This window comes from Paramormyrops kingsleyae, chromosome 4 (genome assembly GCF_048594095.1).
Source record: "Paramormyrops kingsleyae isolate MSU_618 chromosome 4, PKINGS_0.4, whole genome shotgun sequence".
Classification (NCBI taxonomy): Eukaryota; Metazoa; Chordata; class Actinopteri; order Osteoglossiformes; family Mormyridae; genus Paramormyrops; species Paramormyrops kingsleyae.
The window spans coordinates 13,217,045-13,243,033 of record NC_132800.1 but is presented as its reverse complement, the minus strand read 5'-3'; the positions used below and the strand labels follow the sequence as shown (position 1 = coordinate 13,243,033).

The window sequence follows — 25,989 nt, the reverse complement described above, 5'->3', positions numbered from 1 at the left end:
ACATCTTGTCCAGACTAAAGGGTTTAACACAAGTTCTGAAGTCACGTTAAAGGAACACATTGTTTAGTATGCAGAGAATTCACTTCCTTAAGTTAGACTCTCTAAATGCTTCTTGGAATGTCCCGCCCTTTCTGCTGTTTAGCTTTCCTGTGTGAGAAAATCCCCTGATGATTTCACAGCACCTGTGTCTGTCACGCCCGCATTGGACCAACCACACCTGTGCCAAGCCGCACCGGCACGGTCCCGCCTACACCGATCATCATCCCCGGGGTTCTAACCCGCTGCAGTTCATTTCACATGACTGGCACTTAGTGTTTATACAGCCCAATTACTGCAGTAGCCCACTGTGAAGTATTGAGTATCTGCACTGTATCCAGAGTTTCTTGTGGTACCCATTGTTGTGCCACATGTGACCCATGTTTTCTGTTCCTTGGACCTACGATTCTTGCCTGTTTGTATCTCGGGATCTGGCTGCCTCACCGATTGCCTGTACCTACATTTTGTCTCCCGGATCCTGTTTTGCCTTGTTTTAAATCTCTAGTATGACCAGTTAGGACTTCATCTGCTTTTTGACCACTATGTGTGTGTTTCATTAAAACAGCCACCTCTGCACCTGGATCCTCACTGTATAATCATTGTAGTCTCATTTTAATTTTTATAAATAGCTTCAAGAGTGTTTTTGGTAAATACCCACCTTAAAGACATATCTAATACTAAAGGCTTATTGCTTAAAATGTATTAAAAAGGTGTCAATTATTTTGTAGATCCTGATAGATAATGTCTTGTGATATCTTAGTCCAATGTCCACAGTCCACTGATCCAGAGAGAGATACACTCAATAGGCATTGAGAATAAACCTCCTTCCACAACAGGGCATGAAAGAATGATCCACTGAGCAGCCTTCAGACAGCAAGAAGAGTTGTATTGGGGTCTTGAACTCAAGACACCAGAAGCAAAAGGGTGAACATGAGGGGTGAGAAGGTAGGTGGAACAAGAACTAACAAGGGGTGGAATTAACACAGAAGAAAAGCTAGCAAGGACCACTTATATGGGCAAGAAACATAAGCACCACCTACAACATCTATAGCACATCCAACGACTGAGAGAGCAACAGGACATACTGTAAGCAGACACATATATACATAGATGGCAAGGTTTCAACAAGGGACAGATGTGGGCTATTACCAATACACACAGGCAACTGGGAGTTACAGCAAACAGGTCAGGATCATTAACAAGCACAAAATCCCAAGGAATCAAACACTAAGAAATAAAAGGAACATAGAAGAAACAGGCAACCAACCAAGAACAAGGGTGCAAAACAAGACTCAATACGGAAATACACAAGAAACATAATAAGCATCGAATCAACAGATAAAGAGTCAGGGCATGAAACATCAAAAACCACAACTGTCAGGGATGTTGGATTACTTGGGTGCACACTCAGGACATTCAGCTTGGTGGTGGCCCAGGGAGCTGGGGGAAACATTAGGGACAGTAAAGCTGCTCAACACAGAGAAGTGAATGGAATGGCCAGTGACACCTGCTGGCCAAATGGGAAAACAACGGACAGAATGGGACATGAGAGGGACCAATCCTGAAACCTCTTTACGTTTTCGGTAACCGCTGTATACAATTCAGGTATCCTGTTCCAGGAAGCACAGGGCACAGTTTTAAATATATTTCACTTTATTTTTATATATCGCCTTTCACAACAGAGTCGCCCTAAGGTTTTATAAGTGGGCGTGTTGTGATACATAAGAATATCATTAAGACAGAAGAATACAAAAACAGGAAAAAGGAAACATTAAAGCAATCATTGGTAATTTTCCACAAACATGTCTTACATGACAACACAACATTTGGTGAATTAATACTGATTTTAGTACTTCTGAAAAGTATCATAGTGAAAAATGTAAAAAGTAAAAATAGCGATTTTCATATGACAGAAGGAATAATATTGAACAATATGCTAACTAAACCTGTTATTATTTAAAGGCACAGGAACAGGTAAGAGAAAGCTTAGGTTCCGTTGACCAAGTCCCTTATCCCCCAGCTCCCAAGGCTGACCAAGGCCCTTTACCCCCAGCTCCCTAGGCTGACCAAGGCCCTTTACCCCCAGCTCCCTAGGCTGACCAAGGCCCTTAACCCCCAGCTCCCAAGGCTGACCAAGGCCCTTAACCCCCAGCTCCCTAGGCTGACCAAGGCCCGTTACCCCCAGCTCCCTAGGCTGACCAAGGCCCTTAACCCCCAGCTCCCTAGGCTGACCAAGGCCCTTAACCACCAGCTCCCTAGGCTGACCAAGACCCTTAACCCCAAGCTCCCTAGGCTGACCAAGTCCCTTAACCCCCAGCTCCCTAGGCTGACCAAGGCCCTTAACCCCCAGCTCCCTAGGCTGACCAAGGCCCTTAACCCCCAGCTCCCTAGGCCAAGGCCCTTAACCTCCAGCTCCCTAAGCGCTGCTTTGGCTGGCTGCCCTTCATAGCCAGCTTACTCTCGCCTACAGATTAAATATTATTATTAAATTTAATGAGATGTATTTATTAGCCTAATTAGCACAGTTTGGCTGCACTTCTCCAAAGCGCAAACCCAGGATAGAGGGGCTCAGTGAACGTGGTCTGGACCCTGTGCAGGAGGGTCACTGTGTCAGAGATGCTGTAGAAGGACAGAGTTCCTGCCCCGTGATCCAGGTACACTCCTATCCTGGGGGAGGGGGGGCCAGATACCGCGATTTTCACATTATTGTGCTGGAATGAGTAACTAGAGGGATAGCAATACAAACGCCAGGACTTGTCATTGCATCCAAACACACTGTCATCACCCTCTCCTTTCCTGTTGATCCCTTTATATGTGACAGCTAAAGTGACCACAGTCCCACTCCACTCAACTTCCCAGTAGCAGCGCCCAGTCAGACCCTCTGTACACAGCACTTGCTGGCGTGTGTCAAACCTCTCCTGGTGATCAGGATGTGACTGTGTCTCTTCCTTCCATGTCACCACTCTGTTCCCCTCAGACAGATGGAGGTGTCTGTTTGCTGTGTTGGGGTCCAGAGTGAGCTGACAGGAATCTGATGGAGGAGATCATCAGAAGGTGATGGTTTGGTCTTATACACTCCTTACATTGAACAAGAGTGTGTGCTTTTTTGGCATTTTAATGATTTGAAAAGTATAAATAACCAAATAAATGAAATAAATAAATAAAATGTTTACCTGTTCATGTTTATATGGTCATATTCTCAACATAGAGATCTCAGAGAACAATATAAAAAGCAAAATAATATAAATATCAGCAATTTCATTGCAAACACATTCAAAGGCTCCTGACATAAACAGCTCATGTAAATGTGAAAGGAGGCAGCGGGAGAGAGAAAGAGAAGCTCCACTAGCAGAAGAAAATGAAAGACAATAAAACACACTCCACCTCATACAGGGAGAGAGAAGCGTGTGTGTGAACAGACTCACATTGTAAGAATTCTGCTCTGGTCCTGGTCACTAATACCGGTAGGATGGTGTCTTTGGTAACTAGAAGGAGACAGAGAGAAACAGGGATGTGAGTAAAAGGAATTTACTTGTGGAGAGAACAACAGTAGGGTATTATTTTTGTGAGGGACAATAACAGGCATTTTAAGAAACCGCTAATCATTCTGAGTAAAACAATACAAAGTTCTCAAGGTTTTTGGATTGAATTATTTAGAAGAAACGTGATTCATATGATCTACGTTTTGCAGCATGCAGAATGTGAAGCATTATCTTAATGGAAACAGAAATCTCTCTGCTGTCAAGAGCTGTCCTGGCCATCTCCCAGTTTGACCAGCAGGGGTCACTGCTGGCCCTCCAGATCCTTCTTAATTCTCCTTAGTTGTGTCTTGCTTGTTATCCCCAATCCAATTGTGCTAAACGTTCACGCCTGCATCATGTCAGCCCCTCGTTAGTCATGTGTACAAGTGCTCCCAAGTCCTGTGTTCCCCAGTTCGGTCATTAATGTTAGTCCTCCTGTTACCTTCCCATTATTGGTCTTCCCATTTTGACCACTTATGCTCCTGTTTCTTTTGGCTTAAGTTCTTCTGATACCTGCCCTCAAGTCCTTCATTCCTTCATGTGGCAACTGCATGGTGTATATTAAAATGAACAGACTGGAAAATGTACGTATTTATTAACCTGAGTGATGGATCTCTGCTGTTTTCTTTTCACAAACATTCTCCAGTTGATCCTTCAGTTCAGAAACCACCTTCCTCACGTTCTCAAAAGAGCAGCGTGGATAGACAGAGATTCTGGGTCCAAATCCAGGTTCAGGGGTAACAGGAAGACCCTGGCAGCTCTACAGACACACATAAAAACAAATGTATAAATTATATTTTAATAAACTATCATTAATTTCTGACAAATGACAAGTTGAAATACAAAACAAAACATAAACACATCTGAATACTATGTTGTCAGGATCGTTCCCTGTCTTTCCCCGTTTGGCAGGTAGGTGTCGCTGGTCACCCTGTTCTTTATGTGTTTAGTTTGCTTCACTATCCCTAGTGTGTTCCCCAACTCCCAGGGACTCCATGTGGCTGAATGGCCTGAATGTGTGGCTGTAAACTGTACTTCCCTGCCATCATGGGTTTAGGGCTGAACTCAGCCTCAGCTTTATAGGACATTATCAGTTGTTTCCCCCTGGTTAGTTAATGTGCCTTTGTTAGTTTTCCCTGCTTATGTTTAGTCTTGTAGTACAGTATGTTCTGAAATCCCAGTACCTAGTTTCTCCTAGTGTTACGCGATTATGACCTCACCTGTGTCTTGTTACTCCTAATGTCTGGATAATCGTCATTTCTTGACTAGCCTCGGTACATGTGTATGTATTGTCACCAAACCTCACCAAGCATCATCCCTTCCGTCATGCCATGCCATAATACTCTGCTTCTCATACTGTCAAATTAGTTGTTCTGTTACCTGGAGGAATTGGATGTGATCCTCTGTGTGTGAAAGCTGCTCCAGCTCAGAGTGTCTCCTCTTCAGTTCATCAATATCCTGCTTCAGTCTCTCTATGTCTCCTTCTGCCTGACTCACTGCAGCCTTCTCCTGATCTCTGATCAGCTGTATCACCTCAGAGCGTCTTCTCTCAATGGAGCGGATCATCTCAGTGAAGATCCTCTCACTGTCCTCCACTGCTGACTGTGCTGATCTCTGTTGGTGACACAGGGAGCAGAGGACGGTAAATTACAATTGGCCCCATTTGAGACCCCAGAGAGCCTCATTGTACAATAATGATGTGAGCTGACAGGAGGTATAAAAACAGCACAGGGCTGGGGTTTGGAGCGTCACGATGCTGGATGCCTCAGGTACTGAAACCCAGCCAGCACTGATTGGAAATGATCCCTCATTAAGCTCATACACTGTCAGCTGCAGGGATTTGGCAGAAACTGGTGGCTGTATGGGGCAGGTTGGTTGTCACCATTGGGTTTTATTGGTGAATTTTTGTTGTTCTATTGCTTTACACAGCTGTATGAAAAGTCACCTTTTATTATGAGAAATATCACTTAAGGACTGTTTGAGAAAAACTTTAGCTCAGCCCTCCTGTCTGGTGCCATTGTCTCACCTTTCTGGTAGAACCCTGACTCATTATATCCCACAGTGACCTTACATTAAACCTTAAAGGATGTAAGTCGCCTGTCTTGGAAGAGCCTTGATTCAAGCCTGAAATGCTCCTTACAAGCCAGCTGTTATCTTCTCTTCAGGTTCATACTCACTGTGAATGAGCCCACAGCCTCTCTCAGCTCCTGCAGCTCCTTCTCTCTCATCTGGATTCTCTGCTGAAATTCCTTCTGTGTTTCTCTCATTTGTTTCTACAGACAGGAAACAAGATGACAAAACAAGTTTGTTTCATTAGCTGAGATCATATTCATTAATCATCCACTCCAGGGTGGACCCCAGCTTTGGGCCCTATGCTGCCTGGGAAAGGATCCAGGTCCCCATGACCCTGACTGGGATAAACGATTAGGAAATGGATGGATGGATGGATGGATGGATGGATAGATGGATGGATGGATGGATGGATGGAGGGAGATATTCATAAATGTTTTATTGACTGTAGGTAGGATAAACTTGGTGAAGTCAAACGCAATAGCAGAACAGGTCAACTTTAATTAGTGTGAAGAGAAACAAACATAGTCCAAATATGATCCAAATTTGGCAACAACAATCAACTATGCACACACACACACACACACAGACCTGTACTCATATATTTGTGGAGATTGTCCATAAATGTCTATGTGCAAAACCATATTCCCAACAGTGACAACCTTAACCCCTACCCAGCCCTAACCTTAACCACAAGTAACCAAACAAAATACTGTCAAAACTCTTTTGACAGTCCCCACACCCTCAAAATAACAGGTTTTTATCGTAACGTATACCTGGACCACACACACACACACACACACACACACACACACACACACACACACACACACACACACACACACACACCTTTCCCGATAAGAAAAAAGAAGCTTCCTGTGTATGAGGCAGCCAGACCAAACCAAGCCGGACTCCGCCCTCAGCCATGGTAAAGTGATGTGATTGGCTAATGAATGAGTATAATCCAGACCCCAGACCCTGGGGCTGCTGAAATAACTGCATGTTAAAGTAAATCACAATTTTCCTTTTTAAATAAATAAATGATTATGCAAGTAACACCGCAAACTCTATGTTAAACAGTAATTTTAATGTGTGCAGTCATGCTGCTCCTTTAGTCACGGAAGAGCGGTCAGTGATATTACTGTTTTATCCAATTATTTGCCAGCATTATGTTTTTAATTCATTAAAAACAGCTAAATTTAAATGCATGATGGAAATCTGGATATTTTAAGGCATAACACTGCACGCCATACGGGGGCACAATGAAAAGGTACAGGTACGTTTTATGTTGTAAGGAAATACAGCTTGACTTGGAACGATATGTCAGAAACGTTGTGGGACATACTGTCACGCCCCCCTCGTAAACTCACCGGCTGATTAGCAGCGATCTGATGCACCTGTAGATAACTGCATTTAAGACCTTGCCCCACATCACTTCACTGCATGTTTGAGATATTAATATTGCCTGGTGTCAGGCTTCTCCGCCTCCAGTTTCCATCTAGGTGCACAGTTGCACATACTGATGTGCTAATGGTTTGGGGAGAGTTGTACACTTTCAACAAAATTTCAACAAAACCTTAAAGACTCTTATTGTTCATGAGTCGCTATTAATGAGTCGAAGTCAAGTCCGAGTTAAAAAACAGGTTGAGTCAGAAATAGAGTCATTTGTCAATTTAAGAGAGATTCGAGTCCGAGTCACAAACTTGAGTTCCTAGCTCTGGCAAGTATGACAAGAAAGCATACCGAGAGGAGGTACAGTGGCTAACAGACTGATGCAGAGCCAACAATCTGTCTCTGAATGTGGACAAAACAAAAGAGATGGTTGTTGACTTCAGAAGAACTAGGAGCAACCACTCTCCAACATCAAAGATTCATCTGTAGAGATTGTTAAGAGCACCAAATTCCTTGGTGTTCACCCAGCAGAGATCCTCACCTGGTCCCTCAACACCAGCTCCATAGCCAAGAAAGCCCAGCAGCATCTCTACTTCCTTCAAAGGCTGAGGAAAGCCCATCTCCCAGCACCCATCCTCACAATGTTCTGCAGAGGGACTATTGAGAGCAGCCTGAGCAGCTGCATTACTGTTTGGTTTAGGAATTGCAGTGTCACAGGTCACAAGACCCTACATTGGATACTGAGGACAGCTGAGAAGATCACTGGAGTCTCTCTTGCCTCCATCGCACATATTTACACCACACTGCATCCATGATGTGACCAGCATTGTGAATGACCCCACACACCCCTCACACAAACTCTTTACCTTCCTGCCATCTGGAAAAAGGTACCAAAGCATTCAAGCCTTCACAGCCAAACTGTGTAACAGATTCATCCCTCAAGCCATCAGACTCCTTAACACTCAGAAACTGGACTGATAATAATAATATCATTTACATTTATATCTAACATTTTACTAATACATTGTTACTTTTCATTTCTTCCATTGTCATGTTTACACTTGTTTTTATTAATGTGCCGCACGATCTCTGCACAACCTGCTACATTTTGTACCTGTAAATATCAGAACTGTGCACTGGTCAGCACTGCATTGTCTTCGTTTGTGCCACTGTCTTGTCTTATTGCAGTGTCCTGCGATGTCTGTACATGTTTGCACACACATGCATTTTATGTAATTCTTTGTAGCTTTGCAGTCCTGTGTTGTTTTATGTAGCACCATGGTCTTGGAGGAACGTTCACTGTGTACTGTACCAACTGTACATGGTTGAAATGACAATAAAAAACCACATGACTTGACTGGACTGTTAAATGGACTGTTAAATGATCTTCATGTTGATGTAAAAATATGACAATGTTTGATGAAGTGCGTCAGCTTAACCATTACAAAACCTCTCCTAAGGAGACCACAGTATGTGCAGCAACCATCCAACACACACGTGTTTTTGCCCCAACCACTACCCACCTCGTTTAGCTAATCAATACTTCATTTAGTTATTTAACCAATTCATTCAATCATTCAACCAATCAATCAACCAGGCAGTCAATTAACTGAACTGGTGGTGAAATTTAACGAATGCGTGGAATGGCTACACTGCCCCTGAAGAGGGGTTTGGGAACCAAAGCAGTCACCAAACAAAGTATCAGTAACTATTTGCAAAACATAAGAAATTCTTGTTAAGTTTTATTGTTACTGTTAATTCACATATATATTTTAATGTTAAATTGTGTTTTTTTTCTGAGCAGATAACTACCCAGTAAGTAGCTTTAAACATTTTCTTTGACTCTTGAGATTTATGTACAATACTGTACTCAGAAACATGAACACAGAAAATATTTTCAGGTAAACTTTATACAAAAATTCCTAATTTTAATAAAGAGTCTCCTGACCTGTATCTCTGTCCTTTGTGCAGCAGCTGAGACTGTATCATGGCCTCTGTGTTCATCCATCACACACAGCAGACAGACACACTGCTGGTCGGTACGGCAGTAGACCTCCAGTGGTCTGTCATGGTGGGAACAGACCTTGTCCTGCAGACGTCCAGTGGCATCAGTCAGCTTGTGCTTCTTAAAAGCTGGAGACTCATAGTGAGGCTGGAGGTGAGTTTCACAGTAAGAGGCCAGACACACCAGGCAGGACTTCACAGCTTTGTGTTTTCTCCCAGTACAGACGTCACACTCCACATCTCCAGGTCCAGCATAATGGTCAGCAGGAGTAGCTGCTTGTAGTCCAGTCTTCTTCAGTTTCTCCACCACTTCAGCCAGTATGGTGTTTCTGCCCAGAACAGGTCTGGGTATGAAGGTCTCTCTGCAGTGGGGGCAGCTGTAAACTCCTAGATGATCCTCCTGATCCCAGCAGCTCTTAATGCAGCTCATACAGTAACTGTGACCACAGGCTGTAGTCACTGGATCCTTCAGTTGATCCAGACAGACTGGACAGCTGAACTGGTTTGGATTTAAAGCAGAACTGGCTTCGGCCATTTTACCACCAACACAGACAATATTCAGTTTCACTTTCTCTCACAGTCGTCTGTGTGTGAGAGTGGGAGGAACTTCCTGCTTCTCAGGCTGCAGTAGGTGTGGTTTTGGACTGAGGTCAGACTGAGAAGAGCAGACTGGGGAAACACTGGAGTTGGAGTTTATAAACAAAATTGTATATTATAGAAATACTACACACAACAAACATTTATTTAGCTGTTACTGACATAATTTATCCCCAAACAAGCTATAATCCTACAATTTAATTTAAGCTTTTTAAAAGCAGCACACTACTTGTCAAAGTCAACAAGTTGTAATGCTAAAGTTGTACAGCCGTGCCGTCAATCAGGCAACACCACGGACAAATGTTAAGTTGGCGACATCACCGTTATTTGTTAAAGAAAGTTTTATGGGGGTTAAATGAGATGTTCTGGCTGCTAGACGTTAATTTACACTAAGAAGTGGAGATTTTTCAATTTGTCACATTCAGACTCACACTTTAAAGTCCGATTTAATTTTAGATGTATCGGTAAAATGTTTACATGATGTTAAGCTTAGTACTTCCTTTAATATCATCGATCTTTAAGCGTCACTTGCCAATCATACCTAACTCCACTTCCAACGAGATGGCAGGTTGCCATCTTTTATATTGTCCCTTTTTTCCCGTATTATAACGGGGATTATGCAAAAGTGGCAACCCATCTGCACAACACTCGCGCTACAATACATTAGACACGTATTCCATTACTGTCCTTCTCGGAGTGTATGTCAACAATATAAGCCGGTAAATTTGTAATTGATCATGAAATATTCATATATAGAGATATATACAGAGTGCTAAAAAACAGAATTCTAAAAACAGACAGATTTTTGCACGCGGAGTATTTCGCCATTTAATCTTATCTGTTTAGAAAAGTAATCGAGGATCATGAGGAATGTCCATGCTACTTACTCCTGGTACACGGAGAACAGCGATAAATTCCATGGACAAGATCAACCCCCCAAAATCCTTTCAATGGAATATCATGAAGCTGTTGAGGCAATAACACTTCATTCTATTTTGTCAGTCAAAAGGCACTTATTTCTTATGGAAGTATGGGTGAAAAGGGGAATCCCTGTGTACTGTGCTTGCAGTGCTGCTAAATCAGAAGATGGGTGCTAGGAGTGTGTACATAAAAGTGTGTAAAAAAGTGCTAAAACAACCAGTTTGTCTCCGCGATTGCCTTATGAGCATCCAGCTGTCCTTGTTTTACAGTATAATCATACTGTATATGCCTTCTTTAATTGTCAGCTACAGTTCACTTATAGTTATCGGCTGCGTTTGTTTAAATTTATGGATGTATGGAATAATTTACAATTTAGGACCAACCGTAATCTATCATATCCGATTTGTTCCAGAAGCAGGAATGGGCACCTCAGCAGTAGCCTGTTTTTTAAACGTCCAGATCACGGGTTCATAATCCTAGTCCCCGCGACCCCCTGTCCTGCACGGGTATTTCCTACCCGAAAACAGCTGATCAGGTAGGTTGTAGGGCAAGGGATCGCGAACGAGGACCAGGAACGAGTACTGCTGGTCTAGGTATACCATATTCGCCGTTTAAAACAAACATGCTAATGGAGGTTAAACAGTAGTAGCGGTATCATAATGCGAACGGTATTCAACCAAGTTAAGCAGTAGTCGTGGCGTTGTAGACCAATGAGAACTATTTATATTCATTAATGTCTTAGAAGAAAACGGTTTTAACATGTAGCCTATAAGTAAAGCCGGAAGCCCCCAGCAAAAATCTTTCCTGGCGTGGGCTATAACGTTGGTGTTAACGTAGTGGCGTAAGAACCAATAAAAACCGCGAGGGGCGTTTCCGTCGAGGGCGTTCTTTTACGGGAACGCCCCTCACTGCAATTCGACCCTTCTTGAAATAGGCGCTTTCACATCGCCATAGCTTACTGATTGGTTGACCACAAAGTATTATTATACATACAGAAACCTATTGAAAGTGCATGTGATGTGTAACTTTGCCTTCAACCATACAAAAGCTGTTTTGAAGCTTGGCATCCTGATCAGGACTGACAATTTATTGCTCTAATATTAATTTATTTTATTAATAAACGTTAAATCCGTTGCATGTTACAAACTGTAAAACTGCTATTATTGGCTATTATTCCTTTCTTGTAATTCAACTTTTTATTGAGTTTTCATGAAAAAAGAGAAGAAGAAAAAACAGAATAGACAGCATTGGTATTATACAATTGTACCGTTATGTCCTCATTTCGAGTATCCAACCAGCACAGAAAAATATTATTCTTTTCTTAAAATTCACACTGCCTTTCCACACCGACATTCCAGACTGATGGGCCATTGACAGTATGCAAACAATTACAGGTGTGATGACACCTATCTCATCAATATTCATTGTGTAGGCCACTGACGTAATAGTCACCCCAAAGTTCTAACACTTTAGTAATCAAACCACATAAAATTTCAGAATACAGTGGTCCCTTGGTTTTGCAAGTATAATTCGTTCCTGAAACATGTTTGTAATCCAAAGCACTTGTATATCAAAGCGAATTTTCCCATAAATAATGTAAACTCAGATGATTTGTTCCACAACCCAAAAATATTCATACAAAAATGATAAAACAAAATATAAAGTAAAAATACATAAACAAATTATCCTGCACTTTACCTTTGAAAAGAATTGTGGCTGGTGTGAAGGAGACGAGAGAGAGGAGAGGAGGGTTATTTTGTAGGACAACTTTCACTATACAGTAACTAACAGAATCATTGCTATCTGTTGGCTCACTGGAATCGTTTTCTTTTTGTGTGACTTTAACAAGGAACCTATCCAATGACAGCCGCTTTTGCCTCCTTTACGATTCTTCGGAAATGTGGACCTTGCATTGTCGTCTAAGAGATTCATCGCTTGCACTGCTACGGCCTTATTCAGGTGGTGCTTTCCTACTAAATTTTGACTATACGAGTGAGGCACGCCGACTGAGACCGAGCATGGGGGACGATTAATTACAATCCTGCAGCAAGAGAGAGAGAGAAGAAGCATCGGCTCAGTTGTGATCACGTGACGCTCGGCAGACAAAGCGTATACGTAATACTCGTATTGTAAGACCTCGCTCGTTTATCAAGTTAAAATTTATTTAAAAATTTTGCTCGTCTTGTATTATAGTGTGGGGTTGTTTTTCAGAGGTTGGGCTTGGCCCCTTAGTTCCAGTGAAAGGAGCTCTTAATGTTGCAGCATTCAAAGCCAATTTGGACAATTTCTTGCTCCCAGCATTGTGCGAACAGTTTGGGGATGGCCCCTTCCTGTTCCAACATGACTGTACACCAGTGCACAAAGCAAGGTCCATAAGGACATGGCTGAGCGAGTCTGGTGTAGAGGAACTTGACTGGCCTGCACAGAGCCCTGATCTCAACCCGATAGAACACCTTTGAGGTGAATTAGAGCGGAGCCAGGCATTCTCGTCCAACATCAGTGCCTGATCTCACAAATACTCTCCTGGAAGAATGGTCAAAAATCCCCATAAACACACTCCTAAACCTTGTGGACAACCTTCCCAGAAGAGTTGAAGCTGGTATAGCTGCAAAGGGTGGGTCAACTCCATATTACAGCCTATGTATTAAGAATGGGAAGTTCATGTGTGTGTTAACGCAGGTGTCCCAATACTTATGGCAATATAGTGTAGTATATTTTCAAAAATAGTTTAATTGCCCCCCCACCCCCACTTGAGACAAAATACCTTTAGCCCAATCCATCAGCTAGTGGTGGATGCTTTCCAGTTCATCATCCTTTTCCTCAACCAGTGACACACCTGTTGCACCTAGACAGACGGGGCTGAGCTGGAACCCACTGCTAGGCCAACAACAGGTGCTTTCCTTCCCTTCATAGAGAACTCGGGGACCTGAGGAACAGCATCCATGGGAGTCTGGAACACTAAAGCCGAGCATGTCCCTTACCACACTCTCAGGGAAACAGCATCATGGTGTCTGGGCTGGTCAGGGGCAAAATGTGATCCAGAGGGTGGGTGCTCCAACCAGAGCACCACTGGGGCTGAATCAGGTGCCAGAGACACATACAGCATGTGTTTATTAACAAAATGGATTATTTGGGAACATGGGTGAGGCATGAGGAAAATGTTGATGTCCAGACTTTCTTGAGGGGATTTGACTTTCCAGAGCGCATTGACCCTTGTAGCGTAAAATAAATAGCAATGAGCCGATAGATTACTATGACTTTATGAGTCTTTACCCTCTGTCAACAAGTTTAAGGAGTATCCGACAGGACATTCCAAAATGATCTACTGTGATTTTTGATGTGTATTGAAAATTGTTTCGATTTAATCGAAGCCAAGGTTTACCCCCCAAGAAGGCTTTATCTGCTGGTGTTGCTTTACAGGTACCCCGGCACACTGCAATCATTCATATGAGCAGAGGGCGCCGTTCGGCACGTGGTGCAGTGTTGAAATTAACAAGGGTGTTGAAAAGGGTGATAAAATTGCCAAGATTTATGAGGTCTGGCATTTCACCAACAGAACATCCGCTCTCTTTGCAGACTATATTAATAACCACTTAAAAGTAAACAAGAGGCTTCAGGTTAGCCCTCCTGGGTAAAGATTGATGAGGATAAAGAGAGGTACATCCAGACCACACAGTACTTTGAGAAGGAGGGTATCCGTTTTAACCCTGAAAATATCAGTGTGAACAAAGTGAAACTCCAAATTTCCAAATTGTTCTTGAACAGCCTCGGGGAAAGTTTGGTCAAAGATATCAAAGATCCAGAAGTCTTTGAAGAATGTTTTCAAAGCAGTTTGAAGTGGACACTTTTGTATTTCTGAATGATGATGTGGCATTGGTTCAGTGGTGGGACATAAAGGGGTTCCCTTTTGCGGTGCGACTTGTCAATGTGTTTATTACGGCTTTCACTACAGCGTATGCTAGGCTTGGGCATTACAACCTCGTGGATCGCTTAGGGACGAGCACGCTGTATCACGACACGGACTCTGTCATATTTGTCAGCAAGCCATAGGACTGGATGCCCCCTTTGGGTGACTTTCTCGGAGAGCTGACGAGCGAATTGGACCCTGGTGACCACATCGTGGAATTTGTTTAAGGGGGTCCTAAAACATACGGGTAGAGAACAGTGAAGGGTAAAACATGCATGAAAGTGAAGGGAAACTAACAATGCCACACTAATGTCCCTTTTTGTCGTTTCAGCAATTTTACTGTATTATGTACTTTCTGTTTTTGAAGAAGGGTTATTGTAAATTGTGAAGACAGGTTTTGCACACAGTTAAATAGGTGTTTTTATGCCCTAATAACAAAAATTATTAGAGTATGAAATGGCCATGCAGTTAAATTTGATGGGTGTTTTAATGCCCTAATAACAAAAATGAAACTGGGGAAAGTATGTGTGAAAAAATACGACCTGTGAAGGAAATATGATTGTATTGATTTTTTTAGGCCTTCATTTTTGTATATGAAAGAATTATTATTAAGTGAGTAACACATTTCCAGCCTAAATGACTAAGCATCATAGGATATACTTACGTATAAGGTATGCTTATATTTCAAGGGTATTTGTACAGTCAGGAGGAATATCCTTCAGTAATAATGATAAAATTATGACAAAAAAATTGACTAAAATTAAACCGGAGTTCTGGTGACTAAGACTAAACCTAAATTAAAAATTCTTGCCAAAATTAACACTGATAGGCAGACACATACGTACACAGATTACATGGTTTCAACCAGGGGAGTTTCTAGCTATTGCAAAGATCAAGGGCTAAGTCAAGTTTATCTGGTTCTTTTTTTTCCTTTTTTTTTTGAAGGAAGTTTGGTATCATGTATCATGGCTAAAATACTCAGGGCTAGGCTTAAAATACTCAGGGCTAGGCTTAAAATACTCATGGTTTCAACAAGGGACATGCGTGGGCTGCTACAAATACACACAAGCAACTAGGAGTTACAGGGAACTGGTCAAGTTCATTCACTATCCCTGGTCAACTTTAGGGACAGTGAAGCTGTACAACACAGCGGAGTGAATGGAATGGCCAGTGACACCTGCTGGCCAAACAGGGAAACACCCCATCCTGACACTTCTCCCCATTAATGGGTAATCACATTATACAATTCAGGGAGCCTGTTCCAGGAAGCACAGGACAGAGTTTTAAGTATATTTCAATTTAATTTTATATATTTATATAAATTTTTATATAAAAATTGTATACAAAAACAGGGAAAAGGAAACATTACAGCAATCATTGTTCATTTTCCATAAAGATAACTTACATGACAGCACGACACTTAGTAAATTTATACTGATTTTAGCATCTCTAAAAAATATCACTGGGTAAAAATATTGATTTTCATATGACAGAAGGAATAGACACAGACACATGAACAGGTAAGAGAAAGCTTGGGGTCACAGCACGGAAATTTCATGTAAAAACGTAGAAAAGATTTTTATTATTATTTTTTATTTCTACCTATAAATCACCAAATTCATATTTTATAAGAAATATGTAATATTGTATGTTTATTGTATTTATTTCTATGTCCATTATTTCCACTTTTTATACAAAAGATTAAATAAACCAAACTTAATGAAATGTGTTTGTCAGCACAGTTTGGCTGCACTTTTCCAGAGCTGAAACCCAGGATAGAGGGGCTCAGTGAACGTGGTCTGGACCCTGTGCAGGAGGGTCACTGTGTCAGAGATACCATAGAAGGACAGAGTTCCTGCCCTGTGATCCAGGTACACTCCTATCCTGGGGGAGGGGGGGCCTGATACCGCACTTTTCTCCCCATTGTGCCGGAACGAGTAACTGGAGCCTGAGCAGTACAAACACCAGGACTTGTCATTGTATCCAAGCCAGCTGTCATCACCTCCTCCTTTCCTGTTGATCCCTTTATATGTGACGGCTATACCAACCGAACGTCCGCTCCACTCAACCTCCCAGTAGCAGCACCCAATCAGACCCTCTGTACACAGCACTTGGAGGCGTGAGTCAAACCTCTGCTGGTGATCAGGATGTGACTGTGTCTCTTCCTCCCATGTCACCACTCTGTTCCCCTCAGACAGACAGAGGCGTTTGTTTGCTGTGTTGGAGTCCAGAGTGAGCTGACAGGAATCTGATGGTGAGAACATCAGAAGGTCTCATTCACTCCTTATATTAAACAGGAGTGTGTGCTTTTTGTATGTTTTAACACTTTGAAAAGGATAGATAGATAGATAGATAGATAGATAGATAGATAGATAGATAGATAGATAGATAGATAGATAGATAGATAGATAGGTTTACAGTATATGGTCATATTCTCAACATAGAGATCTCAGAGAACAATATAACATGTAAATGTGAAAGGCCAGGAGGCAGCGGGAGAGAGAAAGAGAAGCTCCCCTAGCAGAAGAAAACGAAAGACAATAAAACACACTCCACCTCATACAGGGAGAGAGAAGTGTGTGTGTGAACAGACTCACATTGTAAGAATTCTGCTCTGGTCCTGGGCACTAATACCGGTAGGATGGTGTCTTTGGTAACTAGAAGGAGACAGAGAGAAACAGGGATGTGAGTAAAAGGAATTTATTTGTGAATACAACAGCAGTAGGGTATTATCATTATGAGGGACAATAACAGGCATTTAAACAAATTGCAAATTATTGCAAATTCTCAAGGGTTTTGGATGAATTAATTAGAAGAAACATGATTTTATCTTAATGAAAACAGAAACTGACTTGGTCACACAAACGTGAGGCTCATTGTACTGCAAACCATTTCTGTTGTGAAGACCTGTCCTTCATTCTCATATTGTGATAAGTGCATGGTCTATATTAACGTAAATGGACTGGAAAATGTATTTATTTACTAACCGTTGTCATGTATGTCGGCCGTGTTCTTTTCACAAACATTCTTCAGTTGATCCTTCAGTTCAGAAACCAACTTCCTCACATTCCCGAAATAGCAGGTTGGATTGACAGAGATTCTGGGTCCAAATCCAGCTTCAGGGTTGACAGTAAGACCCTGGCACCTCTACAGACACATGGTATGAATAAACAGCTTCATAAAAATAAATTCAATTCAATTCAATTTTATTTGCATAGTGCATTTTCACAACATTACATTGTCTCAAAAAGTATTACAATATCCCTGCCCAAAGCCCTTATTGAGCAAGCCAGAGGTGAGAGTAGCAAGGAAAACCTGCCTAGAAGGAAGAAACCTTGGGAGGAACCAGACTCAGAGGGGGAGCCCATCCTCCTGGGGCCGGCAGAGGAAGCCCTAACCCTAACCAGACTCAAAGGGGGAGCCCATCCTCCTGGGGCCGGCAGAGGAAGTCAAATGAACAAGAAGTCTCAATTCACCCTATTTTTTATCATTTGAGTCTCAAATGTGTATTGAATTCTAATTAAAAGTGACGTTCATTTCCGACAAATGACAAACAAGTTGAAATACAAAACAAAACATACATACATCTGAATACAATGTTGTCAGGATCGTTCCCTGTCTTTCCCTGTTTGGCAGGTAGGTGTCGCTGGTCACCCTGTTCTTTATGTGTTTAGTTTGCTTCACTATCCCTAGTGTGTTCCCCAACTCCCAGGGACTCCATGTGGCTGAATGGGCTGAATGTGTGGCTGTAAACTGTACTTCCCTGCCATCATGGGTTTAGGGCTGAACTCAGCCTCAGCTTTATAGGACATTATCAGTTGTTTCCCCCTTGTTAGTTAATGTGCCTTTGTTAGTTTTCCCTGCTTATGTTTAGTCTTGTAGTACAGTATGTTCTGTAATCCCAGTACCTAGTTTCTCCTAGTGTTACGCGATTATGACCTCACCTGTGTCTTGTTACTCCTAACGTTTGGTTAATCGTCATTTCTTGTCTGGCCTTGTCACATGTCCCTGCATGTGCCTGCCCTTGCCTTTTTCCTCAGTCGGTCTTTGTATGTGCTTGGATGTACTGTATTGTGCTCAGTCCTGTGTGTTTCCTGTGTGTTTTCTTTGTGTTTATATCCTGTTTAGTTCTTGTTTTCTCTCCTGCCTTTGTTTTGACCCGCCCATGGTCCCTTTTGTTTTTCTTTGCACACTTTCAATAAAACCCCTTGTCAACAAACCTCACCAAGCATCATCCCTTCCGTCATGCCATAATACTCTGCTTCTCAAATTAGTTGTTCTGTTACCTGGAGGAAATGGATGTGATCCTCTGTGTGTGAAAGCTGCTCCAGCTCAGAGTGTCTCCTCTTCAGTTCATCGATCTCCTGCTTCAGTCTCTCCATGTATCCATCAGCCTGACTCACTGCAGCCTTCTCCTGATCTCTGATCAGCTTTGTCACCTCAGAGCATCTTCTCTCAATGGAGCGGATCATCTCAGTGAAGATCCTCTCACTGTCCTCCACTGCTGATTGTGCTGAGCTCTGTTGGTGACACAGGGAGCAGAGGACAGTAAATTACAATTGGCCCCTTTTGAGACTCCAGAGAGCCTCATTGTACAATAGTGATGTGAGCCGACAGGAGGTATAAAAACAGCACAGGGCTGGGGTTTGGAGCGTCACGATGCTGGATGCCTCAGGTACTGAAACCCAGCCAGCACTGATTGGAAATGATCCCTCATTAAGCTCATACACTGTCAGCTGCAGGGATTTGGCAGAAACTGGTGGCTGTATGGGGCAGGTTGGTTGTCACCATTGGGTTTTATTGGTGAATTTTTGTTGTTCTATTGCTTTACACAGCTGTATGAAAAGTCACCTTTTATTATGAGAAATATCACTTAAGGACTGTTTGAGAAAAACTTTAGCTCAGCCCTCCTGTCTGGTGCCATTGTCTCACCCCTCTGGTAGAACCCTGAGTCATTATATCCCACAGTGACCTTACATTAAACCTTAAAGGATGTAAGTCGCCTGTCTTGGAAGAGCCTCGATTCAAGCCTGAAATGCTCCTTACAAGCCAGCTGTTATCTTCTCTTCAGGTTCATACTCACTGTGATTGAGGCCACAGCCTCTCTCAGCTCCTGCAGCTCCTTCTCTCTCATCTGAATTCTCTGCTGAAATTCCCTCTGTGTTTCACCCATTTGTTTCTACTCATAGGGGAAAAATGAGAGAAGAAGTTTGTTTCATTAGCTAAGATTATATTCTTTAATCACCTTGTCCAGGGTGGTCCCAGCCTTGTAACCTGTCCTGATCGGAAAAGGATCTCCATGACCCTGACCGGGATAAGTGGTTAGGAGATGGATGGATGGATGGATATTCTTAAATGATTTATTGACGACATACTTAGTGCGCACACCCAAGATATTTAAGAAGCCCGAATGAATGGATGAACGATAGATAGATCAAATGAGTAGGAAAGCGTGTAAAACGAGAGTGGTGTTTTTTTTCGCCGCAGAACAAACGCTGCTGATGGAGCTGTATGAAAAATACAAAGATGTAATCACTAAAAAAGGCAATACTGTGGCCATAAACACAGCCAGGGAGTTGGCTTGGCCAAGAATTGCAGACAGACTAAATGTGTAAGTTATGTAAATGTTACACGAGCCTAGTACAGTGGCATGATGGTACAGTGGTTCATGTTGTCGCCTTACAAAGTTGCTGCTTCCATAGCCAACGGGGAACTTCTTTGGTTGAGTTCACGTGTCATTCTTACTGTATATGACGCTTTTCAGCCGCCCCTCTCCAGCCACCGACATCACATTTCTGATCACCACTTAGTATCCTTTACCATCACCCTACCTGTCTTGCCCAATCCTGGCTTTCAACATTTCTCGCCCACTAGACCAAACCTCTACTCTGTCTCTCCTTCACCTGTTGCTTCTTGCACCCTGCCCTACCTTCCTGACCTTAACTCATTTTCCTCCCTTGCACTGGAGCCTGCAACTGATACTCTCCTCTCCTCACTTTCCTCATCCATTGATCACCTCTGCCCACTGTCTCTTAACCCCAGGAAAACTCGCCCTGCTCCTTGGCTTTCAGCTGCATTACGCAGCAACCGAAGGGAATTGCGGGTAGCAGAGAGGACATGGAAGAAATCTAAACTTGATGCAGATCTGTCTTCCTATCGTACTCTGCTATCCAAATTCTCTTCGGATGTGACTGCAGCTAAAACTGCCTTTTATAAGGAAAAACTTGAGCTATCCTCACATGATCCCCGTAAACTCCATAATATCTTTATATCAGTAATATCAGTCTGGCTTCAAAGCAGCTCACTCCACAGAGACTGCCCTCTTAGCAGTCACTGAGAAGCTGCATGCTGCTAGGTCAGCCAAACTGTCATCTGTCCTCTTCCTTCTTCACCTATCAGCAGCATTTGACACGGTTAACCACAAGACTCTCCTGTCCATCCTTAGGAGTCTTGGCATTGGTGGTTTGGCTTGGCGATGGCTTGCATCCTACTCCGAAGGCCGATCATACCGAGTGACATGGAAAGGACTCACATCTACCCCACGTAGTCTCTTCATCGGTGTCCCTCAGGGCTCGGTTCTTGGCCCACTCCTGTTCTCCCTCTATACCAAATCTCTTGGTGAGGTCATATCCTCTCATGGCTTCTCTTATCACTGCTATGCAGATGACACTCAACTCATCCTCTCCTTCCCTCCTTCAGACACTCATGTCTCCACTAAGATATCTGCATGTCTAGCAGATATTTCATCTTGGATGACCGCTCACCAACTGAAACTCAACCCTAGTAAAACGGAACTGCTGTACATCCCCGCTGACTCATCCCCCCTCCTGGACCTTGCGATCTTCCTCGACAACTCCCTGATCCGTCCTTCGGTTACTGCTCACAACCTTGGGGTTACCATGGACAATCGTCTGTCCTTTTCCTCACATATCGCCAACGTTTCCCGCTCTTGTCGGTTTCTCCTGTTTAATATCAGAAGGATACGTCCATTTCTTTCCTCACAGGCTACCCAGATACTCGTTCAGTCCCTCGTCATCTCCCGTCTTGACTACTGCAACTCGCTTCTAGCGGGTTTACCACTGAACGTCATTCGTCCCCTCCAACTGATTCAGAATGCAGCTGCTCGACTTGTTTTCAACCTTCCCAAGTTCTCCCACACCACTCCTTTGCTGCGCTCCCTACACTGGCTTCCTGTGGCTGCCCGCATCAGATTCAAAACACTGATGCTCGCATACAAAACCAAAAATGATCTGGCTCCATCCTACCTAAAAGACCTTATCACACCCCGCACTGCACCACGATCTCTCCGATCCTCCAGCACTGCTCGACTGGTCCCACCACCCCTCAAGGCACAAGGAAGGCACACCTCTCGGCTCTTCTCTGTTCTGGCACCAAGTTGGTGGAATGAACTCCCCCTAGATGTCCAAACAGCTGAGTCACTGAATGTCTTCAAAAGACGACTTAAAACACACCTTTTCCAGAAATACCTGAATTAGCACTTCTGGCATTATACTCAGTTTGTTTCCTTTTATAAAAAAAAAAAAAAAAAACGCACTTTCCCAACAGAGTATTAGATCGATGGTATTCATAGCCTTGGTTTTATTGAACTAGTATCGGGAAAAATTCATTGTAGAGTCTTAAAGCACTTATGTAAATCACTCTGGCTAAGGGCGTCTGCCAAATGCTGTAAATGTAAATGTAAATGTAAACATCAAAGTCCATGGAGATTGTCAAGAGCATCAAATTCCTAGCAGAGATCCTCACTTGGTCCCTTAACACCACCTCCATAGCCAAGAAAGCCCAGCAGCATCTCTACTTCCTTCGATGGCTGAGGAAAGCCCATCTCCCAGCACCCATCATCACAATGTTCTGCAGAAGGACTATTGAGAGCAGCTTGAGCAGCTGCATTACTGTTTGGTTTAGGAATTGCAGTGTCACAGGTCATTGGATACTGAGGCCAGCTGAGAAGATCACTGGAGTCTCTCTTGTCTCCATCGCAGACATTTACACCACACTGCATCCATGATGTGACCAGCATTGTGAATGACCCCACACACCCCTCACACAAACTCTTTACCTTCCTGCCATCTGGAAAAAAGATGCCAAAGCATTCAAGCTTTCACAGCCAAAGTGTAGAACAGTTTCATCCCTCAAGCCATCAGACTCCTTAACACTCAGAAATTGAACTGATTATATCTTACATTTACATTTATATCTTACATTTTGCTAATATATTAATCCTTTTCATTTCTCACATTGTCATGATTACACTTGTTTTTATTAATGTACTGTCACGTCTCTGCAGAACCCGCTACATTTCCCACCTGCAAATATCAGAACAGTGCACTGGTCAGCACTGCACTGTCTTCGTTTGTGCCACAGTTTTGTCTTTTTTTCTGTACGTGTTTGCACACACATGCACTTTATGTCATACTGTGTAGCTATTGTGTTGTTTTATGTAGCACCATGGTCCTGGAGAAACATTTTTTGTTTCACTGTGTACTGTACCAACTGTGTATGGTTGAAATGACAATAAAAAGCCACTTGACTTGACTTGACTTGAAAATGACTGTTAAATGATCTTCAGGTTGATGTAAAAATATTAATTTATGTTTGATGAAGTGCGTCAGCTTATTCACTTCAAAACCTCCCCTAAGGAGACCACAGTATGTGCAGCAACCATCCAACACACACATGTGTTTTTGCCGCAACCACTACCCACCTCGTTTAGCTAATCAATACCTCATTTAGTTATTTAACCAATTCATTCAATCAATCAATCAATTGAGCTGGCGGTGAAATTTAATGAATACATTGAATGGCTAGACTGTCCCTGAAGAGGGGTTTGGGAACCAAATCAGCCACCTAACAAGATATCAGTAACTATTTGCAGAACCTAAGAAATTCTTGTTAGTTTTTATTGTTACTGTTAATTTCAATATATTTTAATGCATAGTACTGTACTCAGAAACATGAACACAGAAAAACGTATTTTCAGGCAAACTTTATATAAATTTTCCCAATTTTAATAAAGAGTCTCCTGACCTGTATCTCCTCCCTTTCTGTAGCAGCAGAGACTGTATCATGGTCTCTGTGTTCATACATCGTACAGAGATAACAGATACACTGCTGGTCGGTACGGCAGTAGACCTCCAGGGGTTTGTCATGGTGGGAACAGACCTTGTCCTGCAGATGTCCAGTGGCATCAGTCAGCTTGTGCTTCTTAAAAGCTGGAGACTCATAGTGAGACTGGAGGTGAGTTTCACAGTAAGAGGCCAGACACACCAGGCAGGACTTGACAGCTTTGTATTTTCTCCCAGTACAGACGTCACACTCCACATCTCCCGGTCCAGCATAATGGTCAGCAGGAGTAGCTGCTTGTAGTCCAGTCTTCTTCAGTTTCTCCACCACTTCAGCCAATATGGTGTTTCTGCCCAGAACAGGTCTGGGTATGAAGGTCTGTCTGCACTGGGGGCAGCTGTAAACTCCAGCATGATCCTCCTGATCCCAGCAGCTCTTAATGCAGCTCATACAGTAACTGTGTCCACAGTTGATAGTCACGGGATCCTTCAGTAGATCCAGACAGATTGGACAGCTCAACTGGTTCTGATCCAGTGCGACACTGGTTTCTGCCATTTTACGATGAACAATAATAGGATTTAGTTTTGTTTCCTCTCATAGTCATCTGTGTGTGAGAGTGGGAGGAACTTCTTGCTTATCAGGTTGCAGTAGGTGTGGTTTTGAACTGTGGCCAGAGTGAGAAAACAGACTGGGCAAACAGGCAAAATAGTTGGAGTTCATGAACAAAATTGTATATTATACAAATAATACACACAACAAACATTTATTTAGCTGTTACTGACATAATTTATCCCCAAACAAGCTATAATCCTACAATTTAATGTTGTGGATAGAAATTGGGTAGAAGGTAGAGAGAAGAGATCAGATATATTGAGAATGACTGTTCTGAATTACAGCAAAAAGGTGCTGGGATCTGAGGCTATCGTGTGATATTGGTTGAATCATGTAAGTATAGGCAATTATAGAAGAACAGTCAAGTGAACAGGTTTTGACTGACTATCAATTTGTCACCAGAAAGTAAACATATCAAATTTAAGCCGAATGAAAAGGACTAGCTTCAGCCAAGCTAAAGAAGAGAAAGATAAAACTCACATCTTGGGCTGTGGGAGGAAACCTGAGGAAACCCACAGGAACACGGGGAGAACATGCAAGCTGTACATGCAGAACCAGGAGTGGGAACCAGACCCACAAGCCTGGAGGCGTGAAGTGAGAGCAGCTGGTCTGCAGTCCTGAAGGAGCTGGAGCCCTTTCTTTGCAACAGTGCGGATCCGTCCTCCATTACTGCTTATCCTGTACAGGGGGGTGGGAGCCTGGAGCCTGTCCCAGGGGGCACAGGGCGGGGGGCACGATGGATAGGATACTAGTTTATAGCAGAGCACACACTCACACACACAATCACACACTAAGGACAGGGGACACGATGGATAGGATACTAGTTTATAGCAGAGCACACACTCACACACACAATCACACACTAAGGAACACGATGGATAGGATACTAGTTTATAGCAGAGCACGCACTCACACACACAATCACACACTAAGGACAGGGGACACGATGGATAGGATACTAGTTTATAGCAGAGCACGCACTCACACACACAATCACACACTAAGGACAGGGGACACGATGGATAGGATACTAGTTTATAGCAGAGCACGCACTCACACACACAATCACACACTAAGGACAGGGGACACGATGGATAGGATACTAGTTTATAGCAGAGCACACACTCACACACACAATCACACACTAAGGAACACGATGGATAGGATACTAGTTTATAGCAGAGCACGCACTCACACACACAATCACACACTAAGGACAGGGGACACGATGGATAGGATACTAGTTTATAGCAGAGCACACACTCACACACACAATCACACACTAAGGAACACGATGGATAGGATACTAGTTTATAGCAGAGCACGCACTCACACACACAATCACACACTAAGGACAGGGGACACGATGGATAGGATACTAGTTTATAGCAGAGCACACACTCACACACACAATCACACACTAAGGACAGCTTAGAGATCCCAATCGGCTGGCCACATGTTTTCAGTCTCTGAAGGACGAGGAGAAAACTCATGCAGACTTCACACACAGAGTGGGGGGACCAGAAACACCCTGAGACCCACAACCCCCCACATCCACGCATACTTTTGCCATTTATTTAGAGGCACATTTTGATGCTATAAATGATTATGAACTTAATTTTCATGAACTTGTGTTGGAATTTAAGCTCGTTAAGAATCTTAACTTACTGGAATTACTGGTTTCTCCACTCTTGACGTGCTGTACACAGACTGAAAATATTTGACACGCAAGACATCATATTATTATGATTATGTCAAGCATAGGAATTTGGTGACTGGAGAGGGCGGGACAGGGTATTAAGGAGGTCTTAAGGAGCTCCTTGATAGAGAGGAGAGTCTGTTTATTTT

The 25,989-nt window shown here is 42.9% G+C and overlaps 1 protein-coding gene across 1 annotated transcript in view; it reads right to left on the bottom strand.

Moving 5' to 3' along the window:
* LOC111858562 (uncharacterized) overlaps positions 1–25,004 on the bottom strand; it is a 38,078-nt gene extending 13,074 nt beyond the window's left edge. Inside the window, exons 1-13 of the mRNA XM_072711649.1 lie at positions 23,494–25,004; positions 19,532–19,627; positions 18,735–18,968; positions 17,436–17,595; positions 17,046–17,105; positions 16,185–16,696; positions 8,968–9,594; positions 5,735–5,830; positions 4,938–5,171; positions 4,158–4,317; positions 3,462–3,521; positions 2,558–3,067; positions 1,432–1,476 (exon numbers count right to left, since the gene is read on the bottom strand). Of these exons, the coding sequence (XP_072567750.1) occupies positions 1,432–1,476; positions 2,558–3,067; positions 3,462–3,521; positions 4,158–4,317; positions 4,938–5,171; positions 5,735–5,830; positions 8,968–9,594; positions 16,185–16,696; positions 17,046–17,105; positions 17,436–17,595; positions 18,735–18,968; positions 19,532–19,627; positions 23,494–24,084 (3,385 nt within the window). The 5' untranslated portion in view covers positions 24,085–25,004. The remainder of the gene's footprint in view (positions 1–1,431; positions 1,477–2,557; positions 3,068–3,461; positions 3,522–4,157; positions 4,318–4,937; positions 5,172–5,734; positions 5,831–8,967; positions 9,595–16,184; positions 16,697–17,045; positions 17,106–17,435; positions 17,596–18,734; positions 18,969–19,531; positions 19,628–23,493) is intronic.
* Between the last annotated feature and the right edge of the window lie 985 nt (positions 25,005–25,989).